At 42.5% G+C, this 15,062-nt stretch overlaps 1 protein-coding gene across 1 annotated transcript in view; it reads left to right on the top strand.

Annotated features, from left to right (window-relative positions):
* STIM2 (stromal interaction molecule 2) overlaps window positions 1–15,062 on the top strand; it is a 73,613-nt gene that overhangs the window by 56,081 nt on the left and 2,470 nt on the right. The window contains exons 4-11 of the mRNA XM_079989682.1: window positions 1,308–1,419; window positions 1,870–1,985; window positions 4,713–4,890; window positions 5,671–5,848; window positions 8,303–8,470; window positions 9,616–9,716; window positions 10,389–10,627; window positions 14,487–14,721. Of these exons, the coding sequence (XP_079845808.1) occupies window positions 1,308–1,419; window positions 1,870–1,985; window positions 4,713–4,890; window positions 5,671–5,848; window positions 8,303–8,470; window positions 9,616–9,716; window positions 10,389–10,627; window positions 14,487–14,721 (1,327 nt within the window). The remainder of the gene's footprint in view (window positions 1–1,307; window positions 1,420–1,869; window positions 1,986–4,712; window positions 4,891–5,670; window positions 5,849–8,302; window positions 8,471–9,615; window positions 9,717–10,388; window positions 10,628–14,486; window positions 14,722–15,062) is intronic.

Below are 15,062 nucleotides of genomic sequence, written 5' to 3'. Positions count from 1 at the left end.
CTTAGTATTCCAGTGAGAATGTTACTAGCTTGTTGTGATGGCATCATGCAATTCCTAAAGCTGTCAGCTGAGGCCAAGGTTACGGTTCCTTCTATATTTAAGCGATTGTGCTTTCTTGTCTGCAAGGTCTTGAACGTAGAGAGCCTTATCCTAGCCAAGCCACTAGCTTTCACATTAATAAGCGTTGCATGTGAAGATAAAGATAAACCCTTTAGCTGGGTGAACACTGGGCATTTTAATAGTTTTGTTATGTAGGCGATTAGCGGATGCAAAATGTTGCAGTGTGGAATGCTTCTGTGCAGGCTTTGTCTGTGGAGCCGCTCTGTACCATTGCCCTTTTCTCTCTCGCCTTACCCACTGAGCATGCTCAGTCAGTGTTCGGTTTGGCTGGGAAGGTGAATGGACTCCAAAGTGTCGTCTTCTGAGACTTTGGAGTTCTTCTGAGCCTGCTGGTTGCTCCTCTTTGTTCATTTTGGATACACTGAGGTCCAGCGCCAAGGGCCTTCTGGCGGTTCCATCACTGCGAGAAGTGAGGTTACAGGAAACCAGGCAGAGGGCTTTCTTGGTAGTGGCCCCCGCCCTGTGGAACGCCCTTCCATCAGATGTCAAAGAAATAAACAACTATCTGACTTTTAGAAGACACCTGAAGGTGACCCTGTTTAGGGAAGTTTTTTATGTTTGATGTTTTATCGTGTTTTTAATATTCTGTTGGCAGCCACCTAGAGTGACTGGGGTATAAAAATATATTATTATTATTATTATTATTATTATTATTATTATTATTATTATTATTATATTTAAGGAGCAGCACGGTTGAAATTGAGATTGATACCAGTCTATATGGCACTGTATTTTAAAGTTTTAATTATCAGTAGTATTTTAGGATTTTGTATGTTGCTTTCTTTAATTTTCTCATTTCCCAACTAGCATGCTCTCTGTGTCACCAAAATATCATGGACCCACATGATGTTCTACCAAACTCAAGTAGAGATCTTCCCTTATGTGGGTACACAACCTGTTTGCATCCGCTTTGTTCCACAGTATGAGTTGAATAATAGGATCAAGAACTCTGTGTACACTTCATTGGTCACAAGACCTTTTCTTTTTCAATCATGCCATGGAATTTTTAATAATGAAATATTTTTAAGAATTACTTCTTTATAATCTTTCTGTAATCTTGACTTGGATGAACACATGATGAAGACGGCGAACCTGCCAATAACTTGCCATTGCTTTTTTATTTGTACGGTTGCTTTAATTCTTGATAATCTAGCCAGTGTAAAATAGTATTTGTGTTTGTGTTGTAGTTCACAACTGGACGCAGGAGGAGACTCTTCAGTGGCTGGTAGAATTTGTTGAACTTCCTCAGTATGAGAAGACTTTCAGAGAAAATAACGTCAAAGGAACAACATTGCCAAGGTGAATTTTTCAGCCCTGATAAGTTTTGTACTTTTTTGGGTGCTCCTGCAGTGTCGGGCTCTCTGTGCAGAGCATGCTTAGGGAAATATATTAAACATTAAGATTAAACATTTCTTACATCTAAAACATTGTTAGCCTAAGAAATCTGCTTTTTTGATGGTACATTATTGCACTTAAACTGACAAAGTCATTCAGTTCTGTATAGTTTCATGCTATATCAGTTTAAACAAAGACATTCTGTTAATGCCAAACTTGATGTTAGTTTGGTACATTAAAATCTACCATCTCTGGTTTAGTGTTGTACATGAAATTTGATAAACCACACAACATATTATCTATTTCTCAGTGACTTTGAGTTACTGCACACAATAGAATCTGCATTTTTAGTTGTGTCTCTTAACAGTTGCTTTCAGGACAAGGAACATAAAATCCTTGCTTTATTGTGTACAGGATAGCAGTTAATGAAGCCGCATTTATGATCTCTCAGTTGAAAATAATTGATCGGAGCCACCGGCAGAAACTACAGCTGAAGGCCTTGGATGTTGTCTTATTTGGACCTCTCACACGTTAGTATTATTTCCTCTCTCTGCCTCCTCCCCAGGTACACACCTTTAAACTGCTAGCAGAAAGAATTGTTCTGTTGAACTGTGATTTACGTTAATATTTAGGCTAGCTAATTCCTCTGAGGGATATGTCCAATGATACTATTGTGGGTATCCTTCAGCGGTGTGTTTTGAGTATAAAAATAAACCATGGTTGATCAAGACAGGAATAAACCTAGGTAAGTCTTGGATTTGTGTGCTATTTTATCCTCTTGTGCAGTCCTAAGGAGTATAGGAAGCTTTCACTTCTGTTTTAGATGAGCCACAATTTAGCATTACATCTAAATCCTAAACTATGAGTCATCTAATGATAGCAAACCAGTTTCATTGCATGGTTTGAAGCTGCCTTGTTTCAGACAAACTGTAGATGCAAACTATCATTTCACTTGTTTTTAAGTGAAAGGAAATGGCAAGGGGGCAGTCAAATTCTGAATTAGCCTTTTTTTTGAGGGGGTGTAAAAATTATTATTATTTATTGAATTTACATACTGCCGTATACCTAGGGGTCTCGGGGCAGTACACAGAATAAATTCAAGATCTAAAACCACAAAATACCTAATAAAAATAACAACAACACCACAATGGTACTCATACCTTGATAAACTGAAAAATGTCTAGATCCCACCCAGCCCTTCTTTCTATGTCCCTCCCCCTTCTCTATTGAATTTGTGCTACACATTTTTATTTTGTATTTTATTATCAACTTTTCAATTGAAATTTGACATTTTATGGATGACATTTATTAAAAAGAATTAAAAATCGCGATTGGTGCCAAGGACATTGGAAGAATTGGTCTTTGACGTTTCTTCCACCTCATGCTTGCCATGGGAAGTTAGTGCAGTGCTCTGCTAGTCCTGTTTGTGACAATCACACAATGTTGCTTTTACACACTCACCATGCCACACCCAACCCAAACCCCAAGAAAATATGAGAGAGAGAGAGAGAGAGAGAGAGAGAGAGAGAGAGAGAGAGAGAGAGAGATATGTTATCTAATAACAACAGGCAACATTCCCCACTACAAGGTTGACCCAAGGTGGCCAGCCGCATTCCCTCTTACCTCTGATGTGCACACAGAGCACATGGGGAGTGGGTGGCGCTATGGTCTAAAAAACGGAGCCTCTTTGGCTTGCTAATCAGAAGGTCAGCTGTTTGAATCCCTGCAACAGAGTGATCTCCCATTGCTCTGTCCCAGCTCCTGCCAACCTAGCAGTTCAAAAGCACGCCTGTGCAAGTAGATAAATAGGGACCACTTCAGCGGGAAGGTAAGCGGCATTTCCGTGTGCTCTGGTTTCTGTCCTGGTGTTACGTTACACCAGAAGCAGTTTAGTCATGCTGGCCACGTGACCTGGAAAGCTGTCTGTGGACAAACGCTGGCTCCCTCGGCCTGAAAGCGAGATGAGCGCTGCAATCCCGTAGTGACCTTTGACTGGACTTAACCGTCTAAGGGTCCTTTACCTTTACCTCTCTCTTTTTTTTTTTTTACACCGAGCACATGCATGTATTCAGAGCACAGACACATGCGACTCACAAACATGCACTTCACAGATACAACTCCTTCTCTTCATCTCACACGCCACAAATGCACACATAGCTCCCCCTCCTCTCTCTCACACAGGCCACACATAGATCTCTTCCTCTCTGTCCAGATGTACCTCTCTCCCTAGGAGACCTCACATGCCTGCCTCCTTTTCTCTCCTTTTCTCCGCACAGACAACATATATATCTCTCCCTCCCACCAAATGCCACAAATACATCTCTTCCTCTCTCACACATAGCCCCTCCTTCAGAAAAAGGCCTTCCCTTGGGCAGAGGAAGCACCTGCCACCAGTTCCACATCGGTGGCAGACAACAGCTGCCTGAGTGTGTGAGGATACCACTGCTCCCCCCTAACCTTTTTTAAAAATAAATGATAATAATAATAAAAACCCAGTATAGAGTGAAAGAGGTACTTGTGGCTGGCTGGCAGGCAGTGGCAGCCTGAGTTTGCAGGAACATCCCCAGCTACTTCCCCCATATCTCCAGCTAGCATGGGATGAAGGAGGCACCTGCTCCTTTTAAGAAGGCAGTGGCAGCCACTGCCAAAGCATATGATGATAACTTCATTGCTTCTCCCCACCCCTTTGAACTTTTTTGTTTTTTTGAAGTAAGCCCCAGGGCAGGCAAAGGCTAGCAGGCAGCAGTGGCAGCCCAAGCAAAGTTTTGGTACTCCTTTCTGGAATATTTCGTCAGAAAAAAACACTGGCTGCACCAAATAACGCTGCTCATCAACCTTTTTCTCAGCGCCACGTGTTTTCTACTGCTGCTGCAGTTAATCTTAGGCATGATTAGTGAAAACAAGCCAGCTTAATTTAACTTGGTTTGACCCTTTCAGGATTACAGTGACTCTTCTTTAAGACACATGTGCAGACAGGTTGCCAGGAGAGAGAGGGAAAAAAATTATGCTGAGCACTAATCATACTTAAGATTAACTGCTGTTTGTAATTTTTTTAAAAAAAAACTTTGACAAACTGGCCGACCTAAAATGGAAGTGGAAGTTTCTGAACTCATAGAGCTATGCTGGAGGCGAGCGTATGGGCTCATGGCTTGTTGCAGCTTGTGTAGCACTAAACCCTGGTTTAGCATTGTATCCAAATCAGCCCAATCTTGTTAGATGACCTATCTCATTAACTCATGTACAACTGCATTTTTCAGGACCGCCTCACAACTGGATGAAAGATTTCATCCTCACCATTTCTATAGTGATTGGCGTCGGGGGCTGCTGGTTTGCATATACTCAGAACAAGACTTCGAAAGAGCATATGACAAAAATGATGAAAGATTTAGAAAGCCTTCAAACGGCAGAACAGAGTCTGTGCGATTTGCAAGAGAGGTACGTAAAAAATAGACAGCCTTGAAAGGCCATTTAGTGTGAAAATATTGCAGGACTTTGCCTGTTCCACATAGTGAATTCATGGTTAAGGTGATGTATGAAGAGGAGACTACTCGTTACATTTAGCCACTAAGCTACACCAGCATTCCTGTTAATGTATGAGTTCTGATGTTCTTCACAAATTTGAATGTCCTTGCCTTATTATTGTTATTTATTGCTCTATACCCGGAGGTCTCAGGGTGGTTCGCAGAAAAGATCACAACATATAATCAGAATAAAAACAACAACCCAATAACACCCCCCCATCTGAAAAGGGCCGCCTTTTAAAAAGGGCATAGGATGTAAACCGGATCAACCAAAGGCCTGGATAAAAAGGAACCTAAAGGTGCATAATGAAGGCACCAGGCAAACTTCCCTTGGGAGATTTTCCACAGATGGGGAGCCACTGCAGAGAAGGCCTGTCCTCATGTTGCCACCCTCTGGACAAAGGAGGGCCTCAGAAGATGATCTCAGGGTCTGGGAAGGTTCATATGGAAAGAGGCGGTCCTTGAGGTATTGCGGTCCTGACCCCTAGCATCGCAACTTGACAGAAAACATAGCTAGGTTTGTTGAGAGAGACAGGTAATCCTCTGGTGTTCTTTTGACCCATATTGAGAGATTTAGTGACATGTCGCTTGGCGATGCCACAGAGTAGCTTAAATTATTTGTCCAATCAATTGAGGCATGAACAGAACTGAACAAACACTATTAACTTGTGGGAAAAAAATGTCTACTTTGAAGGCTTGAAAAAGCACAGGAGGAAAATCGGACTGTTGCTGTGGAAAAGCAAAACCTGGAGCGCAAGATGATGGATGAAATCAGCGACGCAAAACGGGAAGCGTGTCGGCTGAGAGAGTTGAGGGAAGGAGCTGAATGTGAACTCAGCAGGCTTAAATATGCAGAAGAGGAGCTGGTGCAGGTATTTGCAAATAAAATCAACCATCTCAGCCCACGCAGAGTTGTACCTTTTCCAGCCACTTAATGGCACTGTAGCATTGGAGTAAGGGACATGATGAAATCGTAAATCAGAGAAGCAAACAGAGATCAATTCCAGGAAGGTAGTTTAGACATATAAAGCTGAAACTGGTAGAGAAATAGGTGTAACAATCAGTGAAAGGAAAGAGTCAGAACTGGGGCCTTTGAGCTGCACACTGTAGGTGCCTAGCTTCATCAAGTGATGCTGACACAAACCCCACACATACACTAAGTAGAAGAATTAGAAGCATTGCCACCCAACCCCACTCCACTCACCATGTCCTCCTCCTCCTCTTTCCCCCTTTTTTCTTCCACACATCATCAGGAATATCCCTCCTCTTATCATATTCCAAGGGGAGCCGAGTTTGCTAGCCCTCTGCTAGCCCTCTTTTTAACTATACACTTTGGAGTAACAGGGACGCGGGTGGCGCTGTGGGTTAAACCACAAAGCCTAGGACTTGCCAATCAGAAGGTTGGCGGTTCAAATCCCCGCGACGGGGTGAGCTCCTGTTGCTCAGTCCCTGCTCCTTCCAACCTAGCAGTTTCGAAAGCACGTCAAAGTGCAAGTAGATAAATAGGTACTGCTCAGGCGGGAAGGTAAACGGCGTTTCCGTACGCTGCTCTGGTTCGCCAGAAGTGGCTTAGTCATGCTGGCCACATGACCTGGAAGCTGTACGCCGGCTCCCTCGGCCAGTAAAGCGAGATGAGTGCCGCAACCCTAGAGTTGGTCACGACTGGACCTAATGGTCAGGGGTCCCTTTAGCTTTACAATACTGTCTTATTTATTTTATAGTAGAGTACATTGTTTATTAGAGGACGCGGATGGTGCTGTGGTCTAAACCACAGAGCCTAGGGCTTGCCAATCAGAAGGTCAGCAGTTCAAATCCCTGTGACGGGGTGAGCTCCCGTTGTTCGGTCCCAGCTCCTGCCAACCTAGCATTTCACAGGCACGTCAAAGTGCAAGTAGATAAATAGGTACTGCTCAGGTGGGAAGGTAAACGGCGTTTCCGTGCGCTGCTCTGGTTTCCAGAAGCGGCTTAGTCATGCTGGCCACATGACTTGGAAGCTGTACGCCGGCTCCCTCGGCCAATAAAGCGAGATGAGCACCACAACCCCAGAGTTGGGCACGACTGGACCTAATGGTGAGGGTCCCTTTACCTTTGGAGTAACAGCTTGGCTCCACACGTAGCTCCCCCACTCTCTCGCTTTGTTTTTCTCTCCGTTCACACTAACTGGCACACACACAGACTTTAATCTCCCCCTCCCCAGTTGCATTAGCATCACCGGGGTGTCCCAAGGCTTAACCTGCACTTCCCAGCAATCCTGATGCAGCTGAAATTGTCACCTTGTCACTGTTCAGCATTGCAGAAACAGGAATCTTTTCCCCATGGGGCAGCTGATGACTGAGCAGTGTGGAAAGTGGGTGTGTCTCCTGGAGGCTTGGGTGCCCAAGGGCTGCCTGCAGGCTGCGGATGATCATCCACATGCAGTCTAAAGAAATAATAGGGAAAGAAAACTGAAACACCGCATTTGTTCAAGGACACTGATAGGGCTTATGTTCATAATTTTATTGAATTTCCTGTTTTACATTTTAGAATATTCAGTTAAACAACCTTAAAATATCAGTGACTTCCCTTCTTCCTTTTCCATGGTTCATTTTGCATCACATAAATCCCTGCATATTTTATATAAACTGAACCATCTGGTATTCCATTATTGCATCTATCCAAACTTATTTACACTGTTGAATTTATCTTAATGCTGCCCACGTTTTCAAATAAACACAATTTCCCTCCATATATTCAATAAACATTTTCAAATCTTCTTTAAACGTTCTCTTATTCTTTGTGTTAGGTCTGCAAGTTGTGCATATTCCATGAGTTTAAGTTGCCATTCTTCTTTAGACTGATAGGGCTTTTGTTCAAGGGGGTCTTGCCCAGAGAAATTAATCCTATGAGTTTTAATTTATTCATCCTGCAGTTAAAGCTATATAAATTTGTATAAATAAAAGCACTGGTCCTGAAAAGAATAAAGTGTGCCTTTGGTGCTAAGATGATGCACACACCACAGTAGCCAACATCTTAGATAAGGCTTTCTCCCTTTTGCGGGAGTAAATAAATGCCTCTTTAAAGATGGGGTCCACCACCTATAATTTCTACATGTACTGGGGTTTTTAAATTAATTACAATAATCCTGAGAAATTCTGAAGTCTTATATCTGGAACATCTTAAAAAATATATTTTAGTTGATTAATCAGTGAATCAGCCATATTATATAGTAATACTCAGTGACTCATCGTTGATGCAGAAGTGTTAAGGGGCAAAAGCTGTTTTAAAAACATTTTTACACTTCAGGCTTAGGTGTCTCAATATCTTTGCATATCTCTTCTGGCTCCTAGGTCCGCATGGCCTTAAAAAAGGCCGAGAAGGAGTTTGAACTGAGAAGCAATTGGTCTGTTCCTGATGCGCTGCAGAAATGGCTCCAGCTCACGCACGAAGTGGAAGTGCAGTACTACAACATTAAGAGACAAAATGCAGAAATGCAATTGGCAATTGCCAAGGATGAGGTATTGTTCATTTTTGAGTCCTCGCAATCAAAATCAGTGCGTCCTCTGTTGATTTCATCACTGAACTAATACAATTCAGGATGTGGGATTGCAACTAGATGTATGTGTGTGTGCAAATTTTAAGTTTTGAGCAAAAAGGACAGTTACAATTCTGGAGCATCACATTTTTGTCTCATTTTGTTCCTGCTACTGTATCGCCACCCTCCTAAGAGCTGTGCCCCGGGCAGCTGCTCCTGCTACTCTATTCTAGCCTGCCCGCAGTTTTCTGAGTTCAGCCCAGCTTTAAATGTTTTACATTTTATAACTTTGTGCTTTGGCTTAACGTCCAGGAGAGATACCCTTTGAGGCAGCAAACATAAGTTACTCAGATTAACGCAATATCTGTAAATTGTATTTAAAGGCAGTTCATAAAGCATTTTAATAAAAGAAATAAATGAATGCTAATCTCACCTTAAAACGACACTTTTGGCGTGTCTCTGGTTTGGGGGAGTTGCATAGTTGTGGAGTTACCTGTTGAGAATACCTTTGACTATTCCCCTAGCTGTTCTCGCTTATGTAAAGATGGGAAACCTTAAGGGAATTTTTGTTCTATTTTAGAGATTGTGATAGGACAGCATGTCTCTTTCGATATGCTATTCCCAGGTCACTATAGTTTTCTTCTTCTTTTTCTTCCTCTCCTCCTCCTCCTTTGGTGATCACTTGTAGCCAAGTAAGATTGTCTTCCATAAACACAGTTTTAACAGTGAGTCCATAAGTGACTGTGGAGGTCAATTCTGGATCCATGCATCCTTCCACAGTGGGGACATAGTTTTCCAGGCAGAAGTTCAACATGATGAGGGTTTGCCAAGCGTGCCTTCTTCTTAGCATGTTTCTCCCTTTCGTTCTGAGTTTGAACGTCTTCAAACCTTCGGTAAAGACTGTTCTCCAGCTGGAGCACTTGCAGGCCAGTGTTTCCCAGTTGCCGGTGTTTATACTACATTTTTTTAAAGATTTGCCTTGAGAGAGTCACTAGAGTTTGATTCACTATAGTTTAACCTCGTAATGTCTCCCAAATCCTATTGGCTGGATAAAAAAGGTATATATTCCTCTTTACCCATTGCATTGTATATGTAAACTTGGCTTCAAATTTGTTTTTTCAAAAATAGGCAGAAAAGATTAAGAAAAAGAGAAGTACCGTCTTTGGGACATTACATGTTGCACACAGCTCTTCTCTCGATGAAGTGGACCACAAGATTCTGGAAGCAAAGTAAGAGAACTTCTTAGTGGGTGAAACCCTTTGTGCTTAATGCATAAAGTTGGTTGATACTGTAGTGCTCAATATTTTAATGTTGATATTTTAATTTTAATTTATTGGTACGTGGGTGGTGTGCGGTGTAAACCACTGAGCCTCTGGGGCTTGCCGATCAGAAGGTCGGCGGTTCAAATCCCTGCGATGGAGTGAGCTCCCATTGCTCTGTTCTAGCTCCTGCCAACCTAGCAGTTTGAAAGCATGCCAATGCAAGTAGATAAATAGGTACCACTGCGGTGGGAAGGGAAACAGTGTTTCCGTGCGCTCTGATTTCCATCACAGTGTTCCGTCGCACCAGAAGCGGTTTAGTCATGCTGGCTACATGACCCGGAAAGCTGTCTGTGAGCAAATGCCGGCTCCCTTGGCCTGAAAGCGAGATGAGCGCTGCAACCCCATAGTCACCTTTGACTGGACTTAACCATTCAGGGGTCCTTTACCTTTTTTAAAACCTTTTAATGTGGGCTGCATTTTCAATTGAAAATACCCCATTCTATAACGTAACTGTTTGTTTGTAGCTCCTGAAGAATGATAGTACTGTATACATTAATATGGCTGATCATAAATGTCCCCAAATGCATAATTTGGAGAGGATAAAACCCCAAGCAAATGCAAACTTCTGTTGTTTCCTAGGAAAGCACTTTCTGAATTAACCACTTGTTTGAGAGAGCGACTCTACCGATGGCAGCAGATTGAGAAGATCTGTGGCTTCCAGATAGCACATAACTCAGGATTACCGAGTCTGACTTCATCACTTTACTCTGATCATAGTTGGGTGGTAATGCCGCGAGTTTCCATCCCGCCGTATCCAATTGCCGGGGGTGTAGATGACCTTGACGAAGACACTCCTCCTATCGTTTCTCAGTTTCATGGTATGTGGTAGTATATCTAAGAAGACATTGAATGCCTGGAGATACACAGGAGTTTGGCAAATATCCGCAACCATTAGAAGAATTGGCAAAATGAAATACCAAATGAAGCAATGGGTCAGAGGGGTTAGCAAGATTCAGCAGAACAAAGATGCTAGGAAATATGGAAAAGCAGAAACACTTGGCATATGGAACCCCAGCTATTTAATGTGTGTGAATGTTGAGGATAGTCGGAGAGGATATATTGATTAAATATTATCCTTCTTCACTCAAGCTAGTGAGCTAGGAGGAGAACACATTCCCTTGTACATAGCAGGAAGCTAGCTGATGGATTCGTTAGAACCTTTTGAGTTAAGCAGTCCAGTCTGTATTGTCCAGATTGGAATCTTCCTGGTAAATCCCCTTTATTGTTGTTGTTTAGTCGTTTAGTCGTGTTCAACTCTTCGTGACCCCATGGACCAGAGCACTCCAGGCACTTCTGTCTTCCACTGCCTCCCGCAGTTTGGTCAAACTCATGCTGGTAGCTTCGAGAACACTGTCCAACCACCTTGTCCTCTGTTGTCCCCTTCTCCTTGTGCCCTCCATCTTTCCCAACATCAGGGTCTTTTCCAGGTAGTCTTCTCTTCTCATGAGGTGGCCAAAGTATTGGAGCCTCAGCTTCGGGATCTGTCCTTCCAGTGACCTTTTGTTTCCTCTTAAAAACAATAATGGCACAGCAGTCTTCTTTTAGAAAGCAATGATAAGGTTTACTTACATTCAGCTACATCCCACATAATGGACAGTATAAGAGCTTTGAAACTGAGAGTGAATTATATTTATGGGAATAAAAAATCAGCTGGGAGGGAATCTTTTGAAAACAAAACATGTTCTTCCAGGAAGGAAGCAGAGAAGGTGTGCTCTTTTAGTCGGGTCCAGCTCTTCCCATTTAAAAGGCAGAGGGGAAATGGGACTCTGGAGGCTTGCTTCCTGGAAAGTGCCGGAAGCTTTCCCCTCCCAGCCGCTAGTTTCCCAAAAAAGGAGAAAAGAACAGCCACACGCTCAGGGTTTCAAATTTTAGCACTGTGCTTCTTTGTGCACAGTGTGGTGCTTAAAGAGCTGCTTTCTCTCTCGCAGGCAGCCTCGAAATGCTGGCTTTGTGGATGGAGCGTTCTCCTTCCTGCTTTTGTCGGAAATAAAAGAAAGGGCTCTCATTTGGAAGTTGCAACAGAAAGCTGCTTGTTGGGCGCTCTTGTTTCTGGGAAGCCTGAAAGGAGAGAGTGTCTCAGAGATTAAGAGTCTTAGCAGGGTTCTGCTGTGCAGAGGAGGGCATTTTTAATGCTGTTCCTTTTAAACTTCATTTTCACAGCTGATTCTAGACATCTTTTCTTCAATACCTGTAAGACTTTCCACATTCCCCCCACCAAACTTTTCATTTCTATGGCTGGCAAAACAATTGTTTCCCTCTGCTGCCGCCCTAACCTTTTGAGATTCTGAGGGCTGTGTGATTTTACTGATAAAGCCTTTTTTTTTTTTTAAAAAAAAAAAAAAAACCCACTCTGCTTCTAATCTGCAGCAGTTGAAAATTATTTTGGTTTGGTTTACATCTGATGTAATTACTGATATTTGCAGAGGGCGACATCATCTTCTTCTTTGGCAGTCACTCATACCTGAGTAAGATGGTCTTCCATGAACGTGGTCCATAAGTGCCTGTGGAGGCCAATTCTGGATCCACACGTCCTTCCATAGTGTGGACATAGGTTTTCCAGGCAGGAGTTGAGCACTGTGAGGGTTTGCCAAACGTGCCTTCCTCTTAGCTCATTCCTCCTTTTTGTCCTGAGTTCGTGCTTCTTCAAAGTCTATGACACCTTTGATAAAGGCTGTTCTCCAATTAGAGTGCTTCCCAGTTGTCGGTGTTTATACTACATTTTTTTAGATTTGCCTTGAGAGCGTCTTTAAACCTCTCTTGCTGTCCACCGACATTACATTTAGCATTCTTAAGTTGGGAATAGAGTACAGTAGTTGCTTTGGAAAATGATAATTGGGCATCCACACAACATGACCAGTCCAACAAAGTTGATGTTGAAGAACCATTGCTTCAACACTGGTGATCTTTGCTTCTTCTAGTACACTGGCATTAGTTCACCTGTCTTCCCAAGTGGTATGTAAATTTTTTTAGAGACAACATTGATGGAATCTTTCGAGGAGTTGGAGATGGCGTTTATAAGTGGTAGTATAGCTTTGTAAGCAAGCATTTTGGTTTACCTGCGAATGTCCCGGTCCTCAAACACTCTGAGCTTAAATTGAGAGAAAGCTGCACTCACAGAGCATACCACAACTGTGATCAGGTTGATCTGGGCCTGAACAATATCCTGAAGTCCCATGATCTAATCAGCAACACTCTTCAACTGGACAGTCATTCAATTCTGAGGTTGTTTTTTGGTTCACATTTTAACTGTTTTCCACAGCTCCTTTGATACCGTTTTAGATATCATAAGTAACCTAAGGCTCATTTCACAGATACAGTTTTTCCTTTAGAATTAATAGATGATTATAATATCATGTTTGAGGACTGGGAAAGGTTGTGGACCACTGGGTTGAACTTCACTGCATGTAATGCTTTGAAGGAAAATGTAATGAAAATGATATATAGATGGTACATGACCCCAGTTAAACTTGCCAAAATATACCATTTGTCTGATAACAAATGCTGGAAATGTAAAGGGAATGAAGGAACATTCTTTCACCTCTGGTGGACGTGCCCTAGAGTGAAGGCCTTCTGGGAAATGATATATAATGAGTTGAAAAAGGTACTTAAGTATACTTTCCCTAAGAAACCAGAGGCTTTTCTCCTGGGTATTGTCGGCCAGAGGGTGATAAAGAAGGACAGAACCTTTTTCCTGTATGCAACAACAGCAGCAAGGATACTCATCGCCAAGCATTGGAAAACTCGAGATCTACCCACACTGGAAGAATGGCAGATGCAACTGATAGACTATATGGAACTGGCTGAGATGACCGGCAGAATCCGTGACCTGGGAGAGGAGAGGGTTGAAGAAGACTGGAAGAAATTTAGAATTTATTTACAAAAATATTGTAATTTGGTTGAATGTTAAGAAGGATGCCAGACCATAAATAATTGAGCACCACTAAATTAGATGTAATCTGGATGACAAGTGAGATGGAGGAAAATATAAACCTTTGGGAGAATTATTAGACTAAATTAAATGAACGGGATTTAAGAATGTAAACAAGATGATAAATTGCTGGTAAAAGTTTATAATGATGTAAGTGGGAGCGGGAGACGTGAGGGAGTCCAAAGAAGCTTTGAAAATATGCTATGATACATGTTATATTGTTTATTACTTTTGCATTTTGTATTCAAAAAACCTTAATAAATATTTTTTTAAAAAAAAATATATAGAATTAATAGATGATATTCATAGAATTCCTCTCCTTCCATCCCATTGATCATAATACATTTAGTGAGATGTTACAGATTCCTGTTAAATATTTGAGTCAGGTGTTGCTGCCAACATCATAAGTTTGTGACTTCCCTTGTGACCTTCTCCAGTAAGACTTCAAAATGATAACCGAGCCTTCTGTGAAATTCCGTCAAGTGGAGGTCAGTTTTACACCTGCCTTGCCCTTGCCTGTCTCTTTTGCTGATGTATTTTAAGTATGGATTAATAGGAAGGAAGGAAGGATATATTATTCAAGATTAAAATGAAGTCTATGGTTGCTGCTGCTTCTACTCGAAATCACTTGTGGGCTCGTGCAGATAGGACTGTTTGCAAATTCTGCCTGCCTGCAACAGAGTAATGGCTCGGTTGATAACTTAGAGCAGCTGGTTGATTTTTGAATAACCTTGTTTTGTCGTTCTCAGGGTCCGTGGTGAAAACGAGCACCTTAGCAAGGAGCAGTAGCATGTGTCGCTCCCGGCGAAGTGTCATGCCGTCGTCTCCGCAGTCGCAACACACAGCACAAACACCGCATCCTCCACATGCCCAAGCTACTTTGCACTCTGCAGATCCAGACATCCTTTCCGTGTCCAGCTGCCCCACTGCTTACCGTACAGAAGAGGAGGAAGAGGCAATTTACTTCACTGCTGACAAGCAATGGTATGGGCACTGGGGATGCTACCGTGACGGTTTCGGTTAGAGCTAGTGCCATGAAGTCTCTATGTGCCCTCGCTGTCCAGACTTGGACACACCAGAAGGATTTGCAAAGGATCTTTTCCGTTTAGATCTGGAAGATTGCGATAAGACTGTTAACTCCCCTGTGCCCTCTGTGCTATGCAAGATGCAAGGTATTCAGGGCTTGAAATGCAGATTTAATGTGCCCTTAGAGACTCGTCTGTTACAGCAGGCAGGCGGCTACACTTGGCACGGTCTACAAGGGCATTCCCGACATAAAAGCTGCTAACAGAGATCTGACCTTGAGGTGATGAAGTCATGGCTGA

Source organism: Podarcis cretensis, assembly GCF_951804945.1.
Source record: "Podarcis cretensis genome assembly, chromosome: 9".
Lineage (NCBI taxonomy): Eukaryota > Metazoa > Chordata > Lepidosauria > Squamata > Lacertidae > Podarcis > Podarcis cretensis.
Note: the sequence above shows the minus strand (reverse complement) of the source record. Positions and strands in the feature narration are given on the sequence as shown.